Below are 24,349 nucleotides of genomic sequence, written 5' to 3'. Positions count from 1 at the left end.
TGTGTCATGTCTTCATGTCTAGCCGTTGTGACTGATTTCAATACAATTAGCACCCACAACCCCACTGGAGGTCAGACACATGACGATTCATTGCTATTCATCAACTAATTCCCCTCCTGTACCTCCTGCGCAAGGAACGTTTTTAATGCATTTATGATCATTTATTAGTAATCCACTCATTTTCTGTACTTTCATATACCGTGGGTCATAGGTCACATGGTACAGTAACCTCAGTATATTCTACTAAATTATGAATAACTGGGGCTTCAAGTCTAGTTTTTCTACATATAATCAATGGTCACTGTGAATATCTTCATTCCGAATAAATTTAATGACAATAACACTCCGTCTTGCATATTTCAATTTAAAACGCTTAACGCGACACAATTTAGGACTTAATTTTTTAGGATAATTTATAAACTCGATTATTCATGTTTAGATTTCAACTAACAATCGTAGCTGCTACCTCGATGTAGTGGTTAAATTTGCATATTATGTTATGCCATTGAGATATGTTTTGGTAGAAATACTCGTTCTTTTACGTCTTACTATGTCATTCAGGTCAATTAGACAGCAGTAGGACAAAAAGCAACAGACTTAGGATTCGAAGACGAAGTCATACTTCCGACTGTATGGTACTGTGATGGAAGGAAGGATTTTTCGTAAACAATCATCATTTGAAGCGATGCTACCTCTTTATAATGAAAAAGCAATTAAAAAAGTCTTACAAACAACGGTTCATCATATCATCCCCTATAGATTTCGATTACCCGATATAGAGCCTCTAAAGCACTAAGTTAACACAACAAGAACTATACGTAAAAAGGCTTTATGTAACCGGTTTCACATTCAATTGTCTCTTAAACTCTATGGCCTATGATTTCTACCTCACTTGTTTATTCATCATCTCTGTAATCTTTTCACCAAGTTAATGTGATGATCAATTCTTGATGAACTCTTTTGTAACTTAATACCTCTCGTATTTGTGCTTCCTTCTATTGATTGATAAACATTCGGGAAATGGAGCGTTCTTGTACATGTATGTGTGTGCATGTTTACATTGGAATGTTCACTCATTTCATAGTTTCTTTTAATTTACTTAACACCCTTTCATTTCTGTGTTACGTTGTAGGTTTCTTTTCACCTGGTTACATCAACCAACTTTTCTCTAGGTATAAAATTGTGTACACATTCATATATGTATTTGTAACTATATGTGTACTTGCCCTTGATTTGTGTATCGTAGGTGTGAACATGTTTTTTAAATGGAATTTCTTTACAAATGTACAACATTTGAATTAAGTGGTCATTATGATGTAGTTAATGATAATTGCTTGTAATTCATGAATTGGTTGATGATAATCTCAGTAATTATGTTATGTAATTGCTTTCTATTGAAACTATAATATAATTACTACAATGTTCTTGCAATGTAGTAATTTGTTTTTCTCATAGGTAGTCGAAAGCAAATTGTGATTAATTTAATATTCCACCATGGAAAACCTGAAAACACTGGATGGCTGTTTTTTTGTCGTCTGGGACTTTTCAGCAGTACGCATCCACGATCCGGCACGTGGGATTTGAACCCAAGACCTTTGGTTTCACGCGCGAACATTTAACCTCTAAACTACTGAGTTGGCCGGCATCTAACGGTGTTAATGTGTAACTTCAACCAATCCATGGTATTGCGCGGCCGTCCATTATTGTTTTCAATGAGTAAATGCTTGAGGAGTCCCATACTAGAACCAAACGACCGTCCATTGCTTCTAGATTTTCCATGATGATCTAGCATAACTCAACTCATTCAACTACTAAATTGCTACAACCTCCACAAACCTCAATTTTTATAATTAACCTAAGTGTCTTGGCTAACTGGGACTCATTAACAAGGTAAAAATAAATGCTCCCTATAGGATTTGAACTCGAGTTGTCCGATCTTTTGTTTCATACTAGCTACTAACGTATAGTACTTACCGGTTTGGTAAAAACGATATGTTTACTAAAATGTTTATCTTGGAATGATAAAGGAGATTTCTAGCTCCGATAGATCATCTTGATGTTGTTATGTTTCTTGAACTAGATGCTTTATTCATGATATTCGGATCAATTGGTAACCAATAAACATATAGATACACTCTATTAATATCCATACGACAGAAATCAATGGACAACAATATCAAAGGTAAACAAGAGAAGACAAATATTCAACATGAATACTAAGAACAAATGAAGACAATAAGTCCTATGAAGACTATTAAAGTGAACTAATTTGACGCTTGAATAAAAGCTAAGAATTTCACTTCTCCAGGTAGTAAGCCTCGGTGATTTTGTCCAGAACGGTAATGAAAACTAAGCAGTTAAACTAGTTAGAGAAAACATCAGGACCATAATCATCACCATCATCACCACCACCGTCATCATCATCAAAATAGTTTTTGTGATTGCTCTGGTTGTTAGAAGAAGTATCGGCCTCCTGACTTCTGAAGAATTTCGGCTTTCATCCAGAAGCATCATAGTTTTACTTTCAACTCTCAGGGCAGAGTTTAAATGGTTCTATTTGTTGAATATGGTTGACATTTTTTAACAAGATCTTTTTATGGGATGGGGTTGCCGACCTCATGCCCAACTCTCCTCTTTCAGTCGGGCCTAGGATTGGCAGTAATTCTAGAAGAGCTACAGGCGGAGTTATCAAAAAAGTAGTGTATGATACTTTTATATAAAATGAAAGAGGAAAACTAACGATCTTCGTTTTTTTTAATTAAACTATAGATCGTTTGAACAATACACGAATACAGCAACAACAACAACAGGACCATCGACCAATCCATTCAAATCAACTTAGTTGCCCAAATTACTTAGTTAACTATAATGATTCAGATAAACAAAATAAATTATTCAATGTTGAAGGAGGTGACAGAAATATTCTGAACAGGAATGATAGTAAATTAGAGTATGTTTATATTTCTTAATGTTATTTAATATCAAGTCATGGTTTTATTTGAAAATCTGTACTTTGATTTAAAGGTTAAGTACTCATGAAGAGATCCGGAATGTCCCAGGTTCGATTTCCTATAGGGTTGGGAATGTGTCGTACTGATAAGTTTTATGATTGTAACTTCATTATATGCTTCTTTTAGATCGTCTCATATATTAGGTGTTGAGATTATATCAGAATAAAAGACAATTTCAATTATTTCAATGATCTCCACAACTCCATACTGAAAATTATCGTGTGCTTACTAGTGATGACTAGCTTCCAAAGTGAATTTCTAGAATTCTAGTGAGAAGCCATGACAAGTGTAGTTCAATCGTATCGGGCGTGTGTAATTTACCAAGCAAAAACAAATGACGTTGGTCATGAAATGTTGTAGATTGACTGAAATTAGATATTAACACTGTTGGGTGCCGGCCCTGTGGTCTAGAGGTTTGACGTGAGACTGAAGATCCTAGGTCCGATTCCTGCGTGTGGGTTGTAGATGCATTCTGTTGAGGAGCCTGTGACGAAGCGGCTGTCTAGTGATACCAGGTTTTCAATAGTTGTCAAGCTTATATCGGTTCATGATTACAACTATCTCTACAACATCATATTGACAACTTAAAAGTAGTTTTTCATATTTTGATGCAATAATCGTATGTGGAATTCAACATTATGTAGCAGAGAGCCTGTGGAGCGCTAGGTAGATGTGATTTGAAAGCTAAGTAGTCCAGAATGAAATTTCAAACAGAGAAGAGATATTGACTGTTATCACATTTTGTTTCCGGGACTTATTACATTCCTAAGGAATTTACTATAAAACAGCTGACATTATTTCATCATATCTTCGTACAACAAATACAAATAAACAGTCTATTGTATCGATGACTTTTTCATCATAGACTAATCCCGAAGATGAGATACAGGTACATCTAGTTAACGAGCCCCAAACAGGATGAAAAGCGCGTTCTGGATTCCGCTGCTAGCCACTATCCATCTTTGCTTATAATGCTTGTGAATTAAGGCAATATCAAGGCAATGCGTACAGGATGTACATATGCTAATAAGGAAGACTGATCAATTGTAGTCCTAAATATCAATGAGAAGATTCAAGCAAACAATACAAAACGAATGAACAATTTTAATCTTAACACATTCTTCACAAAACTGGAAGGTCCTCTATTAGAATGTTTTCAAAGTAATCAACCAGACAATTATCGGTGATTTTTAGCTTTTAATAGTCCCTTAATCTTAGATTAGTTTAAATATGTCACAGGTATTGGGAGTTTGACAACGCCTTTATGCATAAGACCTTTATAATCAAGGTATACCAACTCAATCAAACCAAAAGTCAGAAATGAAGAGGTTCAAATATATATTTGAAAGGCTACTGATATATTGGGAAGCGTTTAATCTAATCTAGTTAACGGTTGTAAAAGATGCGTAGCATGACATACCCACTCGTGATCTGGTGCGAATGCGTGACTGAGAACCTTCAGTTAGGGTATTTCCAATCAAACTAATAAGGTCATAATCAAAAGTTGACGAGTTACTGAACTACTTATATTGGGGATTTATTTACCGCTATAACTTCATAATGATATCAGTATGAGGTTGTGAAGATTATTAAGTTTTTTGATTGAGTTCATGAACTGATTGATGTTAGATCATGATTGAAAACCGCGAACAGGATCGTGGATGCACACTGCTGAGGAGTCCTACAATAGGATGAAAAAATCGTCTAGTGCTCCCAGGTTTTCAATGATGATCTAACATCAATCGATTCATGATCTCAATCATAATGATCTCATAATGATAATTCTCTCTCTCTCTCACACACACTTTTTTAACCTTCAAATTATTGATTTATAGATTAAATAAACAATCATGTCAAGATGAATTGAATCATTTAAAATGCCAATTAGCTGAAAAAGAATCTAAATTAACTGATGTACAATTGGAAGCTTTAGCAAGTGCTCATCAATTAGATCAATTAAAAGATGAAATGTCACATTTATATTCACAATTAAATTATTTACGTACAGATAATGAAAGATTACAAATATTAGTGACACATTTACAAAAACAACAACATTATCATCATCATCAACATCAACATCAGCTACAACACAGTACTCCTGCTCCTGCTCCTCCTTCTTCTTCTTCTTCTCCTCCTCCTCCTCCTCCTCCTCCTCCTCCTCCTACTACTACTACTACTACTACTACTACCACTACTACTACTACTACTACTACTACTACTACTAATAATAATAATAATAATATGTCAATATTATGTAATGCAGAGATAATACCCATTGAATGTGATACTTGTTCAAGTGAGTTTATTTTGAACAATATTGTTGTTGGGTACAATTTGGTCGTTTATTGATTTTTCATAATAAAATAAATATTGAGGTAACTCAAAATGGTAGTTTACTCTTTATAATAAGTCTTGCTAATTGAACGCTATATTCGGTTCTCAAGCTATTCTCGTAATCCTCAAGCTGGAACTACACAACGACCTAAACACGAGAGAAAAGGCGCAAAAGATGCAAGAAGCACTTTACTCTAAAGGTTTGTTCTAGTACAGAAAATATAGGGTGTTTAGGATATTTTAGATGTCCTTGGGTTTCCCGAAGATTCTGGAATGCTGCTAAACATAGTAAGCAGTATAGTAATCAGCCAATCAGAAACTCTAAATGTGACTTTTCACTTTTTTGATATTTCTGACTAAATTTCAAGTGAACATTGAATGGATGAAATGCTTCTTAATGTTTCCTGAGTCTTTCTTGTCTTTTGCGAGAAGTTTTCTGGATCACTCCAACACTTTATAACTTAGTAAATGAGTATCTTGCTGGTGAAATAAAAAACCAGTTCAAAGTTCTGATGAATAAAATATATTTTACTTAAGGATCTAGATATTCTATTGTTTTATATCTTAGTAGCTGTATCTTCCTTGAACTGTGAAAGTACATTCAACTTGATGTTTCGATTATAGATTATAATCAATGAACAGAAATGGGAAGCTATTGTTTGTTGGATTATATTCAATGTATCTTCAGTGTATATTTGTCTGACTCCTGAGGATAGAGAATTGATTAAATTTCTTTTTTTATTTATTACTCAGTAGCACTCAATTCTGAAAGCTCATATACTACCTATTTCAAGTATAAAGTACTACAATAATTCCGAAGAAAGTTTTGTTCCTATGTTACTTACTTACTTACGCCTGTTACTCCTCGTGAAGGAGCATAGGCCTCTCACCAGCATTCTCCATCCAACCCTGTCCTGGGCAATCCTTTCCAGCTCCTTCCAGTTGTTATTCATCCTTTTCATGTCTGCTTCTATTTCCCGATGTAATGTGTTCTTTGACCTTCCTCTTTTCCGTTTCCCTTCAGGATTCCAAGTTAGGGTTGCCTCGTGATGCAGTTTGATGATTTACGTAGTGTATGTCCTATCCATTTCCATCGTCTTTTTCTAATTTCTTCTTCAGCTGGAAGTTGGTTTGTTCTCCCCCACAGAAGGCTATTGCTGATGGTATCCGGCCAATGGATGTTGAGTATCTTGCGTAGACAACCATTTATAAATACTTGTACCTTCTTGATGGTGGTTGTTGTAGTTCTCCAAGTTTCAGCTCCGTACAGTAGAACTGCCTTGACGTTCGTATTGAAGATTGTGACTTTGATATTGGTTGAAAGTTGTTTTGAGTTCCATATGTTCTTCAATTGTAGGAATGCGACCCTTTCTTTGCCAATCCTTGCCTCTACGTCTGCATCTGAACCTCCTTGTTCATCGATGATGTTTCCTAGGTATGTGAAGGTTTCCATACCTTCCAGAATTCCAGCGTCAAGTATGATTGTGTTAGTGTTCTCGGTGTTGTATTTGATGACCTTGGCTTTCCCTTTGTGTATGCTGAGGCCTACTGATGCAGAGACTGCTGCTACACTGGCTGTCTTCATCTGCATCTTGTTCCTATGTACATTTGTTATATTACATACATAGATTAGCTTGTTATGTTCTTCTTCATTTTGCGCATTCCCTGTTCTCTCATCTTCCTTATGACATACTGATGTTGTTTTAACGCTTCATTTTGGCGTTTACAGAGATTGAAGTCATGAACTGATCAATGTCAGACCATCATTAAAAACTTGAAATCAATGAATGGCCGTTTAGTCCTAGTATGAGACTCCTTAGCAGTGTGTATCCACGATCCCTCACATGGGATTAAAACTCAGGATCTCCTAATTTTTCACTTTCTTTTGTATTAATTCCGACTTAACATTGGCCACTGTTATGACTTATGCATGCTCTCCAATAGCACGTGACAAAAGCACCAATCGGAATATGTTTAGCACTAATAACTTTGAGTCATATCTTAGAGCTTATTGGTCCTTGATCCGGTAGCTTCTCTCGTTGCCCTGCCCGGTGAGTCTAGATCACAATAATCAACCTCCACCATACGAATGTTATATTTTAAGCATATGTAGTTTTTATATAGACATATCTGACCAGATCACATCATAAAATGAAAAACAAAAGTCGTGTATGGTCAGGGGAGACTGTGTATAATAAACTGGCATCAGATTAAGAACAATAAAACGTACCATAGTATCTAATGTGTTAGTCGAAAGCTCATGATATATATATAATGATAGTCCATCAATTAATCTTGACAGTTATCATTCATTTAGTCTTCATTGGATATAACAGTTACTTTGTTAGTCAGTCAAAATCAACATATACTCTGGTACTTGTGTGAGTTATCTAAAAATTCACATACCAAATTAGCACAACAACGCAAAGGAATCGACAAGATGAATAATGAAGGAGCCAAAATAATCGTATCACCAATAATAATAATAATAAAGTCTTATGATTCAAAATATTGTTTCAGAAGAATAAATCAAGAAGTTGGGTTTAAAAGAACAATGGAACTCGAGATCTAGAGTAAGATGAAGGATGAATGAATCTTCTACATTTTCAATGTATCTGTGGTATGTCACCCAACGTCGTCAACCACTGATCACGGTTACGCCAGAACTCTAACCAGATAGATTATATCTATGAATGAGACTAAAAACACAGAAGTAAATAACTTTATGGATTGATAACAAGTTTTGGTTTGGCTGTCATTAACTTTGTTCAAACCTACTCCTACACTAGCTAACATAACCTTTCTAAGTAAGTATTTGTTAGACATATGTAACATATGTCCCAATCGGCTTCAGTTGATAAAGACTTACTACCTCACCAACCAATTTTTTACCTTCATTTAGTACCCTAAACCTAACTTCAGTGTTGCTTACGCCATGTTTCTAACAATAATTGAAGCAATAAAGGGACCATATATTGTGAAATCTTAATAGTGGTCTCGATGACTATGTGTAATTCGTGATACGCCATATACATAAGAGTTCATTGTCCACTTGACAAGCATGTGTCTGATCAGTGAGAAAAGAAAAAAAGGACCCCCTGCCATATGGTACGAATTTCTCTCATTTACGGCAAGAACTCAAAACTACAGAACAAACACATCGAGAATTTCTAACAAAACGCGTCAACATCAAAGTCTCACTAAGCTGTCATTTTCACTCTTCGGTCAAGCTCTCAAGTACGTAAGACCACTCTTGTCTAGATTCCTTTTCTATTTTCCTCAAAAAGAAGTATTCTTCTACAACATGAGCAATTATTAAGGGACAATTGCCCATATATCCTTATTACCATTCAATATCACCTTGACATGCAATGATAAATATTTTTGCCAGATCTTAAGTTACTTATAACCTATTAGCATCGTTATTATCAGAAATGGGTTTTGTGGATATTATAGTAATTTAACAGTTAAATTTTTAAGTCAATTGAAACTAGACCACCATGGGAAACCTGCAAACATTGGACGACCGTTTCGTCCAACTGCGGGTATCCTCAGCAGTGCGCATCCACGATCCCGCCTAAATAATATTATTATTTGATCAATACAAAATGCAATCTTAATTTTATTGTATTAAGCCAAGCGAATAAAGCAAGACTCCCCGATACAACATAACATGCAACAGCCGAACCACACTTGACGGAGAAGATTTGGAATACGTAAAAACGTTTACATATCTGGTCAGCATCATTGATGAACACGGTGGGTCTGATACAGATGTGAATGCGTGGATCGGCAAAGCAAAAGCAGCATATTTACAACTGAAGCACATCTGGAAATCAAAACAACTGTCAACCAACAAAAAGGTCAGAATTTTCAATACAAATGTCGGAACAATTCTACTGCATAGAGCGGAAACCTGGAGAACTACGAAAGCCATCATCCACAAGATACAAGTGTTTATTAACAGCTGTCTACGCAAAATACTTCAGATCCGTTGGTCTGACACTATCAGCAACAACCTACTATGGGAGAGAACAAACCAGATTCCAGCGGAGGAAGAAATCAGGATGAAGCAGTGGAAGTGGATAGGACACACATTGAGGAAGGCCCCGAACTGCATCACAAGGCAAGCCCTCACATGAAATTCTCAAGGCCAAAGGAGAAGATGAAGATCAAAGAACACATTACGCCGAGGAACGGAGACAGACATGAGAAAATGAACAAAAATTGGATAGAACTAGGGGGGAAGGCTCAAGACAGAGTGGATTGTAGAATGCTGGTTGGTGGACTATGTCCCACTGGAAGTAACAGGCGTAAGTAAGTAAGCCAAGTGAATGTCGCGATGCAGAATCATGTATGATCACTGTTGAGGACTCCGACAATAGGACACAACAGCTGTTCAATGCTTCCAGATTATCTATGGTATGGTGTAACTTCAATGGTCTCATAATATCAACTATTATAAATTGTCATTATCATCATCATTCAGTTGTTTAATTTTGTTTCATTTTATCCTTTTAGATCTATTTATTGGATTTTCTGAAAGAACAATTAATTTAAACAATTCGTTCATTGCAACAGTCAATCTTATTTTAAACAATTCTCAACATAATAATAATAATTCATCAACCAATTCTATTTTAAATATTGGTATCCTTTATTTAACAAAATTATATAATTGGGAATCTATAAATAATCATCTTGTTAATTTATATAATTTATATACATCCTATTTGAATTTGAACGACCCGCGTGACCTTCAAATGAATGAATTCAAACAATTTCAATTACATATTGATTCATTGAATTATACATGGTATATTGAATTTCATCAAAATACATCAAATTATTCCATTCAATTTATTGATGGTGATAATAATAAGAGAACAATTCAAAATCCTCAACATTTAATTAATTTAATTCAATCTCAATCAAAACAATTCAATATTCAATTAGTTATGAATCATGATTTATTGAATATTGAACAACCAAATTTATTAGCGGATCATTCAAATGATTATCAACAGAATTTATTTAAACAATTAAATAATTTAATGATAAAAACTTTATTAAATCGTGATATTTTATATTTTTATTATGAATTATTATATACATATCATTTATTGATATTCTATGATATAGATGATGTTTATATGAATATAGTGATACAAGCATTCTATGAGCATATTTGTTCAAGTATAAAGTAAGTTGTAAATAAAGTTTATTATTATTATTATTATTATTATTATTATTGTTATTTGACACACATAAATATTGGTACAGAGGGGCATTGAATACATATGTGCCACACAAAAGTCACTTGATTTGTGTGTGTGTGTATGTGATATGATACTGCCCGGGTGCCTAGATCAAAGTAGGTGGTTTTCTTTGGAGAGGGAGGCGGTCCAAACCCGGAACCTTCAACCTAAAGGTCTAATCCACATGGGACATGGAAAAACTTTAGAGAAGGTTCAGTCCCATGGTAACCAATGACCAATACTTGGTTCATACGCCATTTTTTCCTTCAGGATCCTGGAGCCAACCCATGTGCACAAGTGGTTTGGAATGAGGGTTTTACAACTCCCCTAGGTGGATCCTGTTATATTCTAATAAACATTAGATTACGGGTAACTTCTGAGAACTATTGATTGACTAATATTATATATATATATATATTCCTATTGTATAACCGTTCAGTAACTAGATTATGTATATCCATATTCCTCTTATTATAAGCTTCATTTTGGCCTATAGATTATTGTGATACGATTTACCGTTCTTAAGTTATGTTCAGTTTATTAACTACAGTCTTCCACGTTCACAGCCTTTTTTTGGCCTGATCGTGTATAAATGTTATTTCCTAATTTATGGTGTGATGCGGTCTACTTGGTTGATATATAAATCAAGTATGTTTGAAATAAATGATTTCATCCTATTGTAGGACTCCTCAGCAATGCATATCCACAATCCCGCTCACGGGACTCGAATCCAGGGCCTTCATATTTTTTCATTCTGTCTTAGCCAATAGTTATGTAACAGAGTATACATTCTATCAACTATTTCATGTTTGTATTTAATCTAGTACATTGTTAATATATTTTCTCTTTTATTCAATAATTCAGTTTGTTGTTGAGTTGATAGATTAAAAAATTGTTATAAATGACATTTCATTACTATGGCAATAACACAGCTGTTTAGATTATGTCATTAACAACAACTGTCTTTTTATATTTAAATGATGGGGATCTATAAGGCATTTGCTTACGCAATAGAAACAGTTTTACTTCTATCAAAGGGTACCTCATTTAAAATAAATGGAATATGAAACTTTAGTTAAACTAATAGAAAAAGAACACACGCACATACATCCATACAAAACGTTTTTGATAATAAAGTAAATGGTAAGGTATATTTGTAGTGTTGGTTACTATGCTAAGCCTATATAACGTATTCTAACTTCAGGACAAGTCAGTTTATTCATTCTTCTAGAGTCACATATTGACTTAGTTGATCATCCAATTATTAATCTTGACAGTTTTTATGTGAGCGTATGTGTGTATGTGTGCCCTTCTTATCTTATTCATCATATATTTGTTACCTATTTTTGTCTGGCTATAAATATTGACTAACGCTTGATTAAATGGGAGTTGACTCACACACCTTCTCCAACGCGCGTCATTTCCTTTTGGTGTCTGCTCTTCGCTTTGTCTCTCTGATTGTCTGTTCAGATCACTGACTGTATGAAATATATTTATTCAAAAATTCATTCTCGTATTCGACTTATTTAATTCCGTTATTCATTAAGGCGGATTAAGTCGATAATTATACACGAAGTTAGCCAAGATGTATATTTTAACATCAATCAGTCATACAATCCAATTACAGTCAGATAAGGGGCCACATATCTATGCATGACGATAATTGACATATCGGTGCCTATGAATGAATAATATCTGAAAAATTGTGGTTTCTATTTTCGGTGAGACTATAATTTATGGACAACCTTTCAGCGACGCTGAAGTGACCTTGAGTGTCCACCTACTAACTAGGATCAAATGAGGGTTATAAACCTGTATGAGGAATTTGATTTATGATTCACGGTTGATGGTTAAGGTCAAGAATGAGATTTAGGGTTTTAATCGTGAACTGACATCAGCTATAATGCCAAAACTCTATTTATCCAAATGGTTGAGTGAATTTCGCGCCAAAATCCGAGACCTGTTATCTTATAACTGATTGGTTCGTCCATAAATTATAGTCTCGCCTTTCCAGCTATTTATACTTGTCAGATTACCTATATACTGATTATTATGATGATAATCAGTCTCTCTTATTGGTATATGTGCATACTGGACGTATTGCTGCGATATTGCCTTAATTCACATGCATTATATACTAAGATGGATAATGACTAACAGTGGAATCCAGGACGCATATTTCATCCTATTTGAAACTTGTCAACTGAATGTACCTGCATCCAACAGTTGATGTTTACTCTGGGGCCCGACCCCGGTAGCGTTCGCTTCAAACGACATCGTGTTATCCACTTAGCTATTGAGTCTTGATAGCCAATTGCAGTCTTAAACATCAATAGGAAGATCCAAGTAAACAATACCAAATGAATTTAAACTTTACACCATTGTACAAGTAAGTGGCTATCAGGACTCCGTAGTTAAGTGGATAACATGATGTCGTTTGGAGCGAATGCTACTGGGTTCGAACCCCAGAGTGTACATCAACTGTTGGATGCAGTTACATCCAGCTGACAAGTCCCAAATAAGATGAAACATGCGTCCTGGATTCCATTGCTAGCTACTATTCATCTTCGCTTAAAATAATTAGAATAGGTAAAGTATGCGAAAACATGAACTCTCGTTTTAAATAACTACTTATTATTAGGGAATATAAGTAGTATCGTGAAACTACCAACAAAGATAAGTATCCAAGTGATAGTAGCTATTCTGTTGATTGTAACATGTTATTAATTTACACTATTGAAATGTTTCAAAAAAGAATGAAATATTTTATATATTGTTCTAAAAACTAGTATCAATCTTGTTACGTAATAAATGTATTGTATTCATGCTTGTGTTACAAGTGGAAACACATTGTAGATTTCACTATTAGTGTATATTCGTGTATACTTCAGTGTAGTGAGGTGTACATACTGTTCAGGATTTTTTCAAATGAGAACATATCAAAATTCTCAATCGAGATTTCAGGAATTCTAGAGTATTTCTAGAAATATGTGATGTAGGTTAATCTACTATCAACTGACATAACCACAGAAATCCGATCTCTTGATCTATGTCGATAGATTTGGTCGATCATATTGTGATGTACGCTATTCATAGAGACAGATATAAGTAGTATGTAGGAGGGATTGAAAGTGAGATGCTTACCAACAGAAGATTGAAATAACGAAAAAAGAAAAGAAAACAGAAAGCGATCGAAATAACAACAGATGGAGTATGTAAATGACAAGTGAAGAAAAAATATGCAAATGATGTATTCAATGTACAATTTTCATATTTTACAAAAGCATTGGGTGATTTAGTAGGAGGTAATCAACTGGCATACCGTACCCGAATATTCTTTCAATATTACATGATCAGAGATTAATTGAGCAAAACAGCTGATGGTAAGTTATAAAGATGCTTAGCGAAAAGCAAGGTCAAGTAAGTAAGTAAGGCCCCCAAATGCCCAGGCACGGTCGAGAGTGGGGAGAGTCCGCTCTCCCTCTCGAAATGCTCTCACATGGTCACGCGTATATAGCCTCTGCCAGGGAAGTCCTACTTACTGCCTTCTCGTGGCGGGGATGTTGTTTACGAAATTGAGAGGAAGAAAAGCGAATTTCTGGCTCTTTAACCAGGCTGGTGGCCATGGAGAGTCTACCTAGGGATGTTGGAAAACCCTGATTCCAAACCAATGGTGCACATGGGCTCCAGGGTCCTGAAGGAAAAAATGGCGTATGAACCAATCGTTGGTCATCGGCTACCATGGGACTGCATTTCCTTACGATGCTCCACTGCCTTGTGGGTTAGACTTTTAGGTCAAAAGATTCCAGGTGTGGCCCCCTAAGACAACCACCTGCTTCAGTTTGGGCACCCGGGCAGTATCACAGCCCTAACACATATTAAATGAGATCTGTGTGGTGCATATGTATTTGGTGCCTCCTCGTACCAATATCTGTGCTAAACTAAATAAATAAAAAGTAAAGTATGAATCAATCAATCATTCATTTCATCAATGTTTGTTTGTTTGTTTTCTTCTTTTTTTTCTATATCACTCAAGTTCATCTTCATTGAAATTACATCATTTCAACTTAACTGATAGTGAACAAACTACAATGAATGATTTATATGAATGTTTATCACAATATATGAATAATACAATGAATAGAACAGAACAATTACCGTCTAATTTAATAATTCTATTCTATATTCAATCAATGAATCAAATGTCTAATGATGATTATTTGAAAATTATCAATGATTTTCAAGTTTATTATAATGGAAAGAAAGATGATCCAAATAGAACATGGTAAGTAAACTAAAATAGTTACCTCTTTGATCATTTTTAGAAAAATTGTATATTGAATAGATTGTTAATATATCCCCTTTCGGCGAGACTCGAATTTATGGACGACGTTTGAATGAATCTTAAGTGACCTTGAGAAATATGAACCAATCAGCAAACAGTCAGTATACAGTAAAAATATATTACACAAAAACCAAAGAAAGAAAGTGGATACACTTTTTATACGTGGTTCAAATACTTGTCAAGGTTAGAAAAAGGTTCAGAGGTTCTAAAATCGTAATGCACGCAGTAGAGGAAATCATCTATATGGCTACAGAATAGTCGGCCTCTGGAGCCATGATAAAGTCTCAAAAACTCTTTCAGCCTCGAGCACATAGTTTAAATATTGTTTATATGCACTCCAGTTGTTGAGTAAACAAAATGCCACTTGTGGATAACGACACGATGCACATAACTAAGCCAATGTAGGAGTCTGTACGCTCTCCAATCATCCGTATATATTGTAGTACCTGGTTGCAGCCAGTGTTACTGGTGCTTTTATTATCCAGTTCGCAATAATTGTCATAATTTGCCTTAGCTAGGAATTATATATGGGGTTTTCATCATGAATTGACATCAGCTATAATGCCAGAAATCTATTTAATCAAATGGATGAAAGGCTTTCACGCCAAAATCCAAGATTTCTTATCTTATACCTGATTGATTCGTCCATAAATTTTAGTCTTGCCGTTTTATTTGTTATAGCCGCCCAATTATCACGTTTTGTACGAAATTCCCTGTGAACCGATTGTACGCTAGTATTAAGCACTGAAGTTGGCGCCATAACCTTGAAATCTCTAAAACGCTTCTGATTGGCTTGTCCATAGATTAGTGTCTCGCCGTGTCGGTATAGTGGTTTAAGGATATTATTGAATGTAACTGATATCGCATTCAAATGCCCTGGCACGGCAAAGGGTGAGGAGAGTCAGCTCTCCCTCTCGAAATGCCCTCACATGGCCACGCGTATATAACCACTGTCAGGAAAGTCCCACTCACTGCCTTCTCGCGGCATCGGTGTTGTTTACGAAATTGAGAGGACAAAAAGAGAATGTCGGGCACGTTAACCGGTTTGGTGGGTATGGATGATATACCTAAGGAAGTTGGAAATTCCTGATTCCAAACCAATGTTGCTCATGGACTCCAGGATCCTGGCGGAACAAATGGCATGTGAACCAATTATCGGTCACTGTCTACCATAGGATCGCATCTCCTTTGACATTGCTCCGCTGCCTTGTGGATTAGACCTTTAGGTCGAAGTCTCCGGGTGTGGCCTCCTAAGAAAACCACCTGCTTCGATTTGGGAACCCGGGCCGTATCATAGCACATATACACACAAATCAAGTGACTTGTGAGTCACATATGTATTCGTTGCCCCTTTCTACCATTATTTATGTGTTCAAATAAGTAAATAAATGTTACTGATATCACGAATCAACCGAAGGGACTAAGTTAGATCTGTGACGCGATCATAGACATGCACTATTGATATCTTTTTCCAATTGAGTTTCAATGGTACCCTAATTGAAATCAATCCTTGACGAATACAATCTAAAAATACAGTTAATAACAATCATTTATTGTAATAATAAATAAATATACAATTCAATTTCAATATCTTCTGCACGAACACTGTTATACCTAGAGCTTAGATTCATAATATGCCGCGTATAACTTGAGCATTCAAACGCTAGAACCTACCCAAGTCGCGAATGAGAAGAGAGAAGACACGTAAAAGGAATGTTGTTCCAAAACAGTATCAATTATGGTACAAAACTGTCAGGTATTTATAGTTTTTTTTTATTAAAAACCAAATCATTATTATAGTCTTTCAGTCCTCATACAGGGAGTTATTAGCATTTGTTCAATAGGGAAGCTACATGTAGTGATTCTGAAATATTCTTCCAAAAGCTGATTGAATGGAGTATCTTCAGGTCTTTCTGAGCTTCTTAGAGCTTCCTCGAGTTCACCCGTGGACCGTCCTCACAAACGCACATACACATACATGTAAAAACAGATAGAAACAAGAAAAAAATCGTTTAGGAAAACAATGGAAACATGGAATAAACATGAAAGAAAATTGAATGATTGATGTAATATAAGAAGCATTACATTTTTAATATGTGAATAAGTTTACATGTTGATAACTTCTAAAATCTCTTTCTGTTTGTTTGAATTTGTATGTGTTGACTGGTGTTTAAGATGTAGTGTCAATTTATTCATTCATCTTGAGTCACGTTTTGACTTTGTTATTATCAGTATCAGAAGGGGTTTTGTGGAGATCGTAGTAATTTCAACTGCCGAGGAGTCCCATAATAGGACAAAACGGCCATCCAGTGCTTCCAGATTTTCCATGGTGTTCTAGCTTCAATTGATTCTTGATCTCAACTGTTGAAATTTGTTATTATTATTCACTTATCAACCATGACTATTCCTACATGAACGTATATGTGTAGACTTCTTATTTCATTCATCACATGTCTGTAACTTATAAGCAAATATAGATAGTGACTAGAAGCGGAATCCAGGACGCGCGTTTCGTCCTATTTAGGACTCGTCAACTGGATGTACCTGCATCCAACAGTTGATGTTCACTCTGGGACTCAGACCCAGTCCTTACCATCAATGGGTAGATTCAAGTCTGTAACTTATTTTTGTGTGGCTATAAATATCGATCAATGCTCCACCGCGCGTCATTTCACTTTGCTCTCTTCTCTTCCCTTAGTCCTTCTGACTGCCTGCTCAGATCAATGAGTGTACAAAATATATTTAATGGGAAATCCATTTTGTATTTGACTTATTTAATCCCATTATCCATCATCTAAGCCGATAAATTTATACAAGAATAGTCATGATGTATATTTCAACAATCAATCATACGATCTAATTGGAGTCAGATTTCGGGTCACTAAGAAAACCCAATTGTACAATAATATTTCAAGGGTTTTATCAGTCTTCGGGAAAAAAATCTTTAAGGTTTTCTTCCGTTAATTAACAAATTTTTCACCTAATTTTATATGAAAAATTTTAACAGAAAAATACATTACAGAATGCTACACAGGGTGTAGAGACGACCACCGGTGAACTCAAGGAAGCTCTAAGAAGCTCTGAAGGTGTTGAAGGCACTCTATTTAGTCATCTTGTGAAAAATCATTCCAGAATATCGACGTGTAGCTCTCCAATTGGACAAATGCAAAAAACCACTGTATGCGGTTGGATGACTGTAATGATGATTTAGTCTTTACTAAAAACTATAAATACCTGAATGCTTTGTATCACATTTGATACTGTTTAGAATAAGATCCCTTACTACTCGTCTTTTGTCTTCTAACTTGCAACTTGGAGGGCTCTAGAGTTCGAGCATTCAAGTTGTGTGAGGTATAGCAAGAATAAAAGTCCTAGATAAAACACAGAGGAATTTGTCATAACCTTAAATCATTAGTAGATCAAATCCAATAAACACGAGTTCACTCATTAGGATCAGACCAATAACCTTTTGATTCAAACAATAACATAATTTAATTGAAATCATGAAGTGTTCAATGTTAGACCATTATTTAAAACCTTGAAACACTAGACAGCTATTTTATCCTACTATTCATGTAAGACCGATGGTCCTGAGTTCGATTCTCACAAACAGGGTCGTGGGTATACACTGCTAGTGAACTCCATTACTGAGATAAAATAGCCATCCAATGTTTCTTGGTTTTCAATAGTTGTCTAACACTGATCAGTTTATGATCCACAACCCCATATCAATAATAACACCACTGACTGACAACAATGATCTCAAAACTATTTGATCAATTCAGCTCATTCCAACCCTCAATAACCAGTCAAAATTTATTAAAAAATTCAATGAAAGTTATCTGAACAGTGATTGTTAATGTAAGACATTTGTTCAAACCAACTATTCAATAATGGCACATATCATTCTTCTCTCTAATGAATCCTACTTATATTTTAGTTCAATATATCTAATTGGTACTTGGATAACATCGGTTGGCAACAGTTCAATTGAATCATCATCATCATCGTCGCCGTTATCATCAATCCCAGGTCCACTTCAAGATCTAACAACAACATCATCATCAATGAATGTGAAATTGATCTCATATCCAAACAAATATAATAGTATATATAAATCTGTACAATGTTTCAATGAATTAATTTGTTGGATCGAAATAGACTATTCATTTAAACAATCTTATATGATAGGTGATTTAAAGAAACAACTTGTTCATTCATTAGTTAATGAATTCAATGAAAAAGCATCATCATCTTCATTATTGAATCAAATGGATCAAGAATATTTAGATAAATTTCATAATCAATTGAAATGTTATGAAGATCTTATCAAATGGATTCAACGTGTATGTACTTTTAACTGAAAACAAAAAACCTTCTTTTCAAATGTTCATAAAGAGCGATGATTAATGGGTAACACAGTAGGATCGAGATTGTGTGTTTCATCCTGCTTGGAACTCGTCAGTTAGATGTACTTGTATTCCAAAGTTAATGTTCACTTCTGGACTCGTACCTAATACTATTCGCTTCAAATGACATCGTGTTATCCGCCTAGCTACTGAGTCTAGTAAATATCAACTTTGGAATGCAGGTACATCTCTACTGAAGAGTTCCAAATAGGACGAAACGAATGTCTTGGAATCCATTGCTAGCAACCATTCATCTTTGCTTTTAATACGTGTGACTTCAGGCAATATCGAGGCAATCTGCACAGGATACATATATGCCAATAAGAGGAATATCAGTCGAAATCGTAAACAGTGATAGCAAGAATTAAACAGCCAGCTTTCTAACGTTTGGTTTATAAATTTATACTACTAATAAGTAGAATATCCTATTTGACGAAAGCAGTTTCAAATTCATTTGGTATTGTTTATTTGAATCGTCCCATTGTTGTTTAGGTTTGCAATTGATCAGTCTCTCTTATTGGTATTTATGCATCCTGTGCGAACTGCTTCGATATTGTCCTAAGTCACAAGCTTTATAAACAAAGATGGATGTTGGTTAGCAGTGGAAACCAGGACACGTGTTTCGTCATATTTGGAACCCGTCAGCTGGATATAACTTCATCCCAGAGTTGATGTCCACTCTCTGCGACTCGAACCAAGTGTCGATGCAGATACATCCAACTAACGAGTTTCAAATAAGACGAAACCCGGGTTCTGGATCCCACTGTTAGCCACCATTCATCTTTGCTTAGAGTTTCAAATTATTTACATAAGATTTTATTAATCATACTGGATGATCATTGTACAATGTCTTGAAAAGACTGAAGTTAGAAAGTTGAATAAGTATGGTTTCATTGATCAGGTCTCATATTAACAAAGTTTCATGGTGAACTATTCCAAACCGGTAATCTACATTCACTTACAACCAATAATGATTCAATATGATTTTAATATTTGAAAATGGCTGACAATTCAAGTGAATTTCAATAAAAAACCACAACGAACATTGATACAAGATAATCTTTCGTTAGGTTCTTATGGGCTGCTCACAACCAAATTTGTATTAGAATTTCACATTGGGGTAAGACATAGTGTGGAACAATTAACATAAGTGAATATAAAGAATTGGAATGGAAGGGGTTATCAATAATAACTATATATATGTGCAAGAACGGGTCAGAGGTTATTTGGTGATACAATCAAGAAAACATTAGGAATAAGTGATGTAATAGTTAGGTTGTTTTTGGTTGAGTTTTGTTCTTTGAGCTGGATGGTATGTTCGTCGTTCATCTGAACGACATCATCAGCACAAACTTCAGGTAGAAGTGAAGTGTTCGAATTTCTCCACATGTGGTTCACAGCTTGTCCTGTACACCTCGATGTCGATTGGTTCTTGTTGATCTTTAACCTGTCATTGTTTACTTCTCTGAACTGGTTGTATCTCCGGTTGGTTTGATTTTCGTTCCCATGTTTGTTCATATTTTTCCTGATTGGTTGATAGACTGGATCGATTCCAATGTGCTTGTTGATTCTCCAGTGTTATTGAAACTACCTCTCTCCGAAACCTCTACATTTGTTCAGTCTAATATGTGTCCGCAGTTGTCCACATGCATTGATATAAGTGAGGATGTCTCATGGCGTTTAACCGCCAATTGATGTTCATTCAGTCGAAGATGAAGAGGGCGTCCGCTTTGTCTGATATAGTGTCTTTTGCAGTTGGCACAATTTACTTCGTAGATGATGTTTGGTTTGTCTTCTTTGGTCATTTCATCTATTAATTGGCTATAGGATTGATTGTAGGGATTTGGTCAGTTTGTATTCAACATCTTTTTCAAAGGTTTCCAACAGTCTCGTTGTCGTTCCTGATATACATTTTATGTGTGACAGGGTGATCCTTTTGTTAGTTTCTGTACTTGACTTTGTTCCCGATGATACTTGTGGCTGGTATTTTATACTGAATTCAATTGTGTAGCCGTTCTTTTGAAGGATGGTTTTCAGGTATTTTTCTTCATTTTTCCGTGCTAAAAGTGTGTTGTTGTGTGTTCTCGTCTATTTGGACAAAGTTTGTACGCAGTTGATTTTGTGAGCTCTTTAGTTGTTGCTATTGTGGTTGAGAATTTGATCTGTGTTGGCCGGCTTCGGATGTACTTAAGTTTCCAGTTTTCCTGTGTTGGTTCTAGTAATCAGTACGTCCAAGAATGGTAGTTTGTTGTTCGATCCTTGTTCCATTGTGAGAAGACTTTGTTGATCAGACTGTAGGTGTTTTTCTTTTTGATGATGACGAATGTGTCGTCCACATAATGAATCCAATTTTTCGGCTTCATCACTGGTAAAACCAACGATTCTAATCTCTGCATCACTGCTTCTCAGATAAGTCCTGATATTGGTAGTGGAGTTCAAAGACAGATAAGATAAATTATGTAATAATAATAATAATCTTAGACGTAATAAAGAGTTCACATAAGATTCATAGAATTAAAAAAACAACAACTGGTAAAATAGATTACGTAACAATTGAACAGAATTTGATGATGCCTGGAAGCACTGGACGCCCGTCTCGCCCTATTTTGGGACTGCTCAGCAGTGCGCATCCACAATCCCGCTCAAGGGACTCGAACCCAGGACCTTCGGTCTCGCACATGAACGCATAACATACTGGACCACTGAGCCGGCGTCCAATGATAACAGTGTCTAACATCAACCAATCCACGGAATTGCGCGACCAACTTCCATTGTACTGAGGAAGACACCTGTTTCTATCCGACACGGATTAGCTCCGTGGATGCGAACTGCTGAGGAGTCCCACAATAGGACGAAACGGCCATCCAGTGCTTCCAGGTTTCCAACGGTAGTCTAACATCAATTGGTTCATGACCTCAGTCAAAGAAATTGTTAATCTGCACAACCTCTATACTGATGAAAAAAGTTTTTTTTTTAAATTTTTCTCACAGGTTCTCAATTATTTAAATCAATTCTTAATAGAATTGCATAATCATTATCATGAAACCACATTAGAAGATACGCATCAATTTCATTTGATCAATCCATTAATATTTTTATCTTTACCATTTCATGATGATTTCAGTAATTCTGAATTATGGTTTATTGATTTATGGAATAATCAAATTGTAAAAATGATAAAAAAATTTATTGATCAATGGTCTAATCATCATCAGAAATCAATAAAACAACCGGTAAATTGTATTGATCCAACCAATTGGATTTTATCAACATGGCCATGGCATACAACAAATTGGTTAGAATGTTTTCATAAACATAAACATAATAATACATATATGATATCTCCACCATGTTTAATACATCTTATTGAATGATGCACATAGAAATACAGTTAAATTTTAATGTTGCTTATATACTACTTACTATTATTAGTAGTAGTACTAGTAGTAGTATCAGAAAGTAACAACTTAAAGTGTTATATATGTTCTTCAATCATACCAGATCAACAGATTTACATAGTTTCATTCACTAGGAAATGTATAATATAACCAATCCAAAATATATCTTCTAAATTGTCCCCTTTTTATGTTCAATTTGTATATACATGAAAATAAAGTTGCCTAGAAACAATATGTATACAAAATTATTCAAATAAATCTATATGTGAACAATGTGATTTGATTACATGATCAAGGAATATGGATTTTGTTTTTGTTCTGTTCATTCACTAAAAACAAAGAAAAATACATGAGTCCATTGTAAAATTCTATCTAATCAGTATTTGATAATTAATGATGAAAAGAAAATTATAAACAAATTGCTTACTTGTTTATAAATTCCATTTTGTTTTGTTTTCTATACCAAGAAAACTGTTATGTGATTAACATAGAATACGGTATGCAACTAATCCATGTCGAACGTATAGAACCCTACAGTTGCAAAATAGAAAGCTGAAGAATAGTTTGTTGGGCAGGAATCAAAATGTACAAAAAATCATGGGTATTTATAAATATCAACATTATAATTTAGTCAATTCGCAAAGAGGTAATGCTGTGCTACTGTCCAATAGAAACATACCAAATTGGTATTCTAGGAAACTCCATCACGTTCTGATTAGATGGGAACTGTTCGGTTGCTTTAGGGCCTTTGAAGGCTCCATCGTAGTTCTAGGAAGCCGTCCCAACAAAAACTCTATCGACGATACTGTTTCGATATGAGGAAAAGTGGGTTTAGAAAGGAGTTTACCAGCCGCATTTTTGAGATTTTTACTGGACGATGTTTGTGTTAAATTTTGTAGTTTACATCACCATGGAAAACCATGAAGTACTAGATTGTTGTTTCTTCTGAGTATGAGACTATACTGCACTGATGGCATTGAGCGACCAGTCAAAATGAAGTTAACCAACGTACGAATCTAAAACGTTGTTGCAGATAGGTCTCTGCAGTTCACAATTTTCACAATATTTCGTACTTCTAAAGGATTGGATAACAGTTCCTTTACGGAATGAACTGTTAAGATTGGTATTTTAGGATTAAGATCATGAGTATTGGTGTTGGGAGTTAGAATCTAGGAGTTTGAGTGTAGGAAGTCAGACTTAATATATAGGGTCCTCTAGCGTTAAAAGCCAATGTCTATCAGGCTTACATTACTACGATTTGTAGCCTTAATTATCGATTAATTAGCACTAATCAGTTCATTATTGATAATAAATCTACTAATACTATGACAGTTCACCATTTCTTAAAACATTTTAGGACCTACATGAAATTTGCATTCTGAATAGATATTCCTGACTGGTTATTCTAAAAGTGACAATTGAAAATTTTTACTAATCCTAACGCTAATTCTAAACTTCATTCCCTACTGTTAACCCCGCGTCCTGACCCTAAATCTGAATTGTTTTTTTTTCGGGATTTCATGTAATAAATTATTCCTTGACACAAGCCTGTATTTGGATTAGCTAAAAATTAGTTTTACTTTGACAAGAT

At 35.0% G+C, this 24,349-nt stretch overlaps 1 protein-coding gene across 2 annotated transcripts in view; it reads left to right on the top strand.

Annotated features, from left to right (window-relative positions):
• Positions 1 to 22,734, top strand: part of MS3_00009023 (uncharacterized protein) — a gene marked incomplete at its 3' end in the record, with an annotated part of 108,869 nt that extends 86,135 nt beyond the window's left edge. The window contains exons 13-19 of one of the 2 annotated variants that reach the window (XM_051217363.1): positions 2,770 to 2,950; positions 4,847 to 5,013; positions 9,930 to 10,424; positions 11,370 to 11,388; positions 14,643 to 14,891; positions 18,892 to 19,295; positions 22,382 to 22,734. In XM_051217363.1, coding sequence (XP_051064751.1) covers positions 2,770 to 2,950; positions 4,847 to 5,013; positions 9,930 to 10,424; positions 11,370 to 11,388; positions 14,643 to 14,891; positions 18,892 to 19,295; positions 22,382 to 22,734 — 1,868 coding nt within the window. Of the gene's footprint in view, positions 1 to 2,769; positions 7,324 to 9,929; positions 10,425 to 11,369; positions 11,389 to 14,642; positions 14,892 to 18,891; positions 19,296 to 22,381 lie in introns of those variants that run through there. The other variant, XM_051217364.1, reaches the window with a different exon arrangement.
• Positions 22,735 to 24,349: the final 1,615 nt, after the last annotated feature.

The sequence above is a fragment of the Schistosoma haematobium genome, chromosome 5 (assembly GCF_000699445.3).
Source record: "Schistosoma haematobium chromosome 5, whole genome shotgun sequence".
Taxonomy (NCBI): Eukaryota; Metazoa; Platyhelminthes; class Trematoda; order Strigeidida; family Schistosomatidae; genus Schistosoma; species Schistosoma haematobium.
Note: the sequence above shows the minus strand (reverse complement) of the source record. Positions and strands in the feature narration are given on the sequence as shown.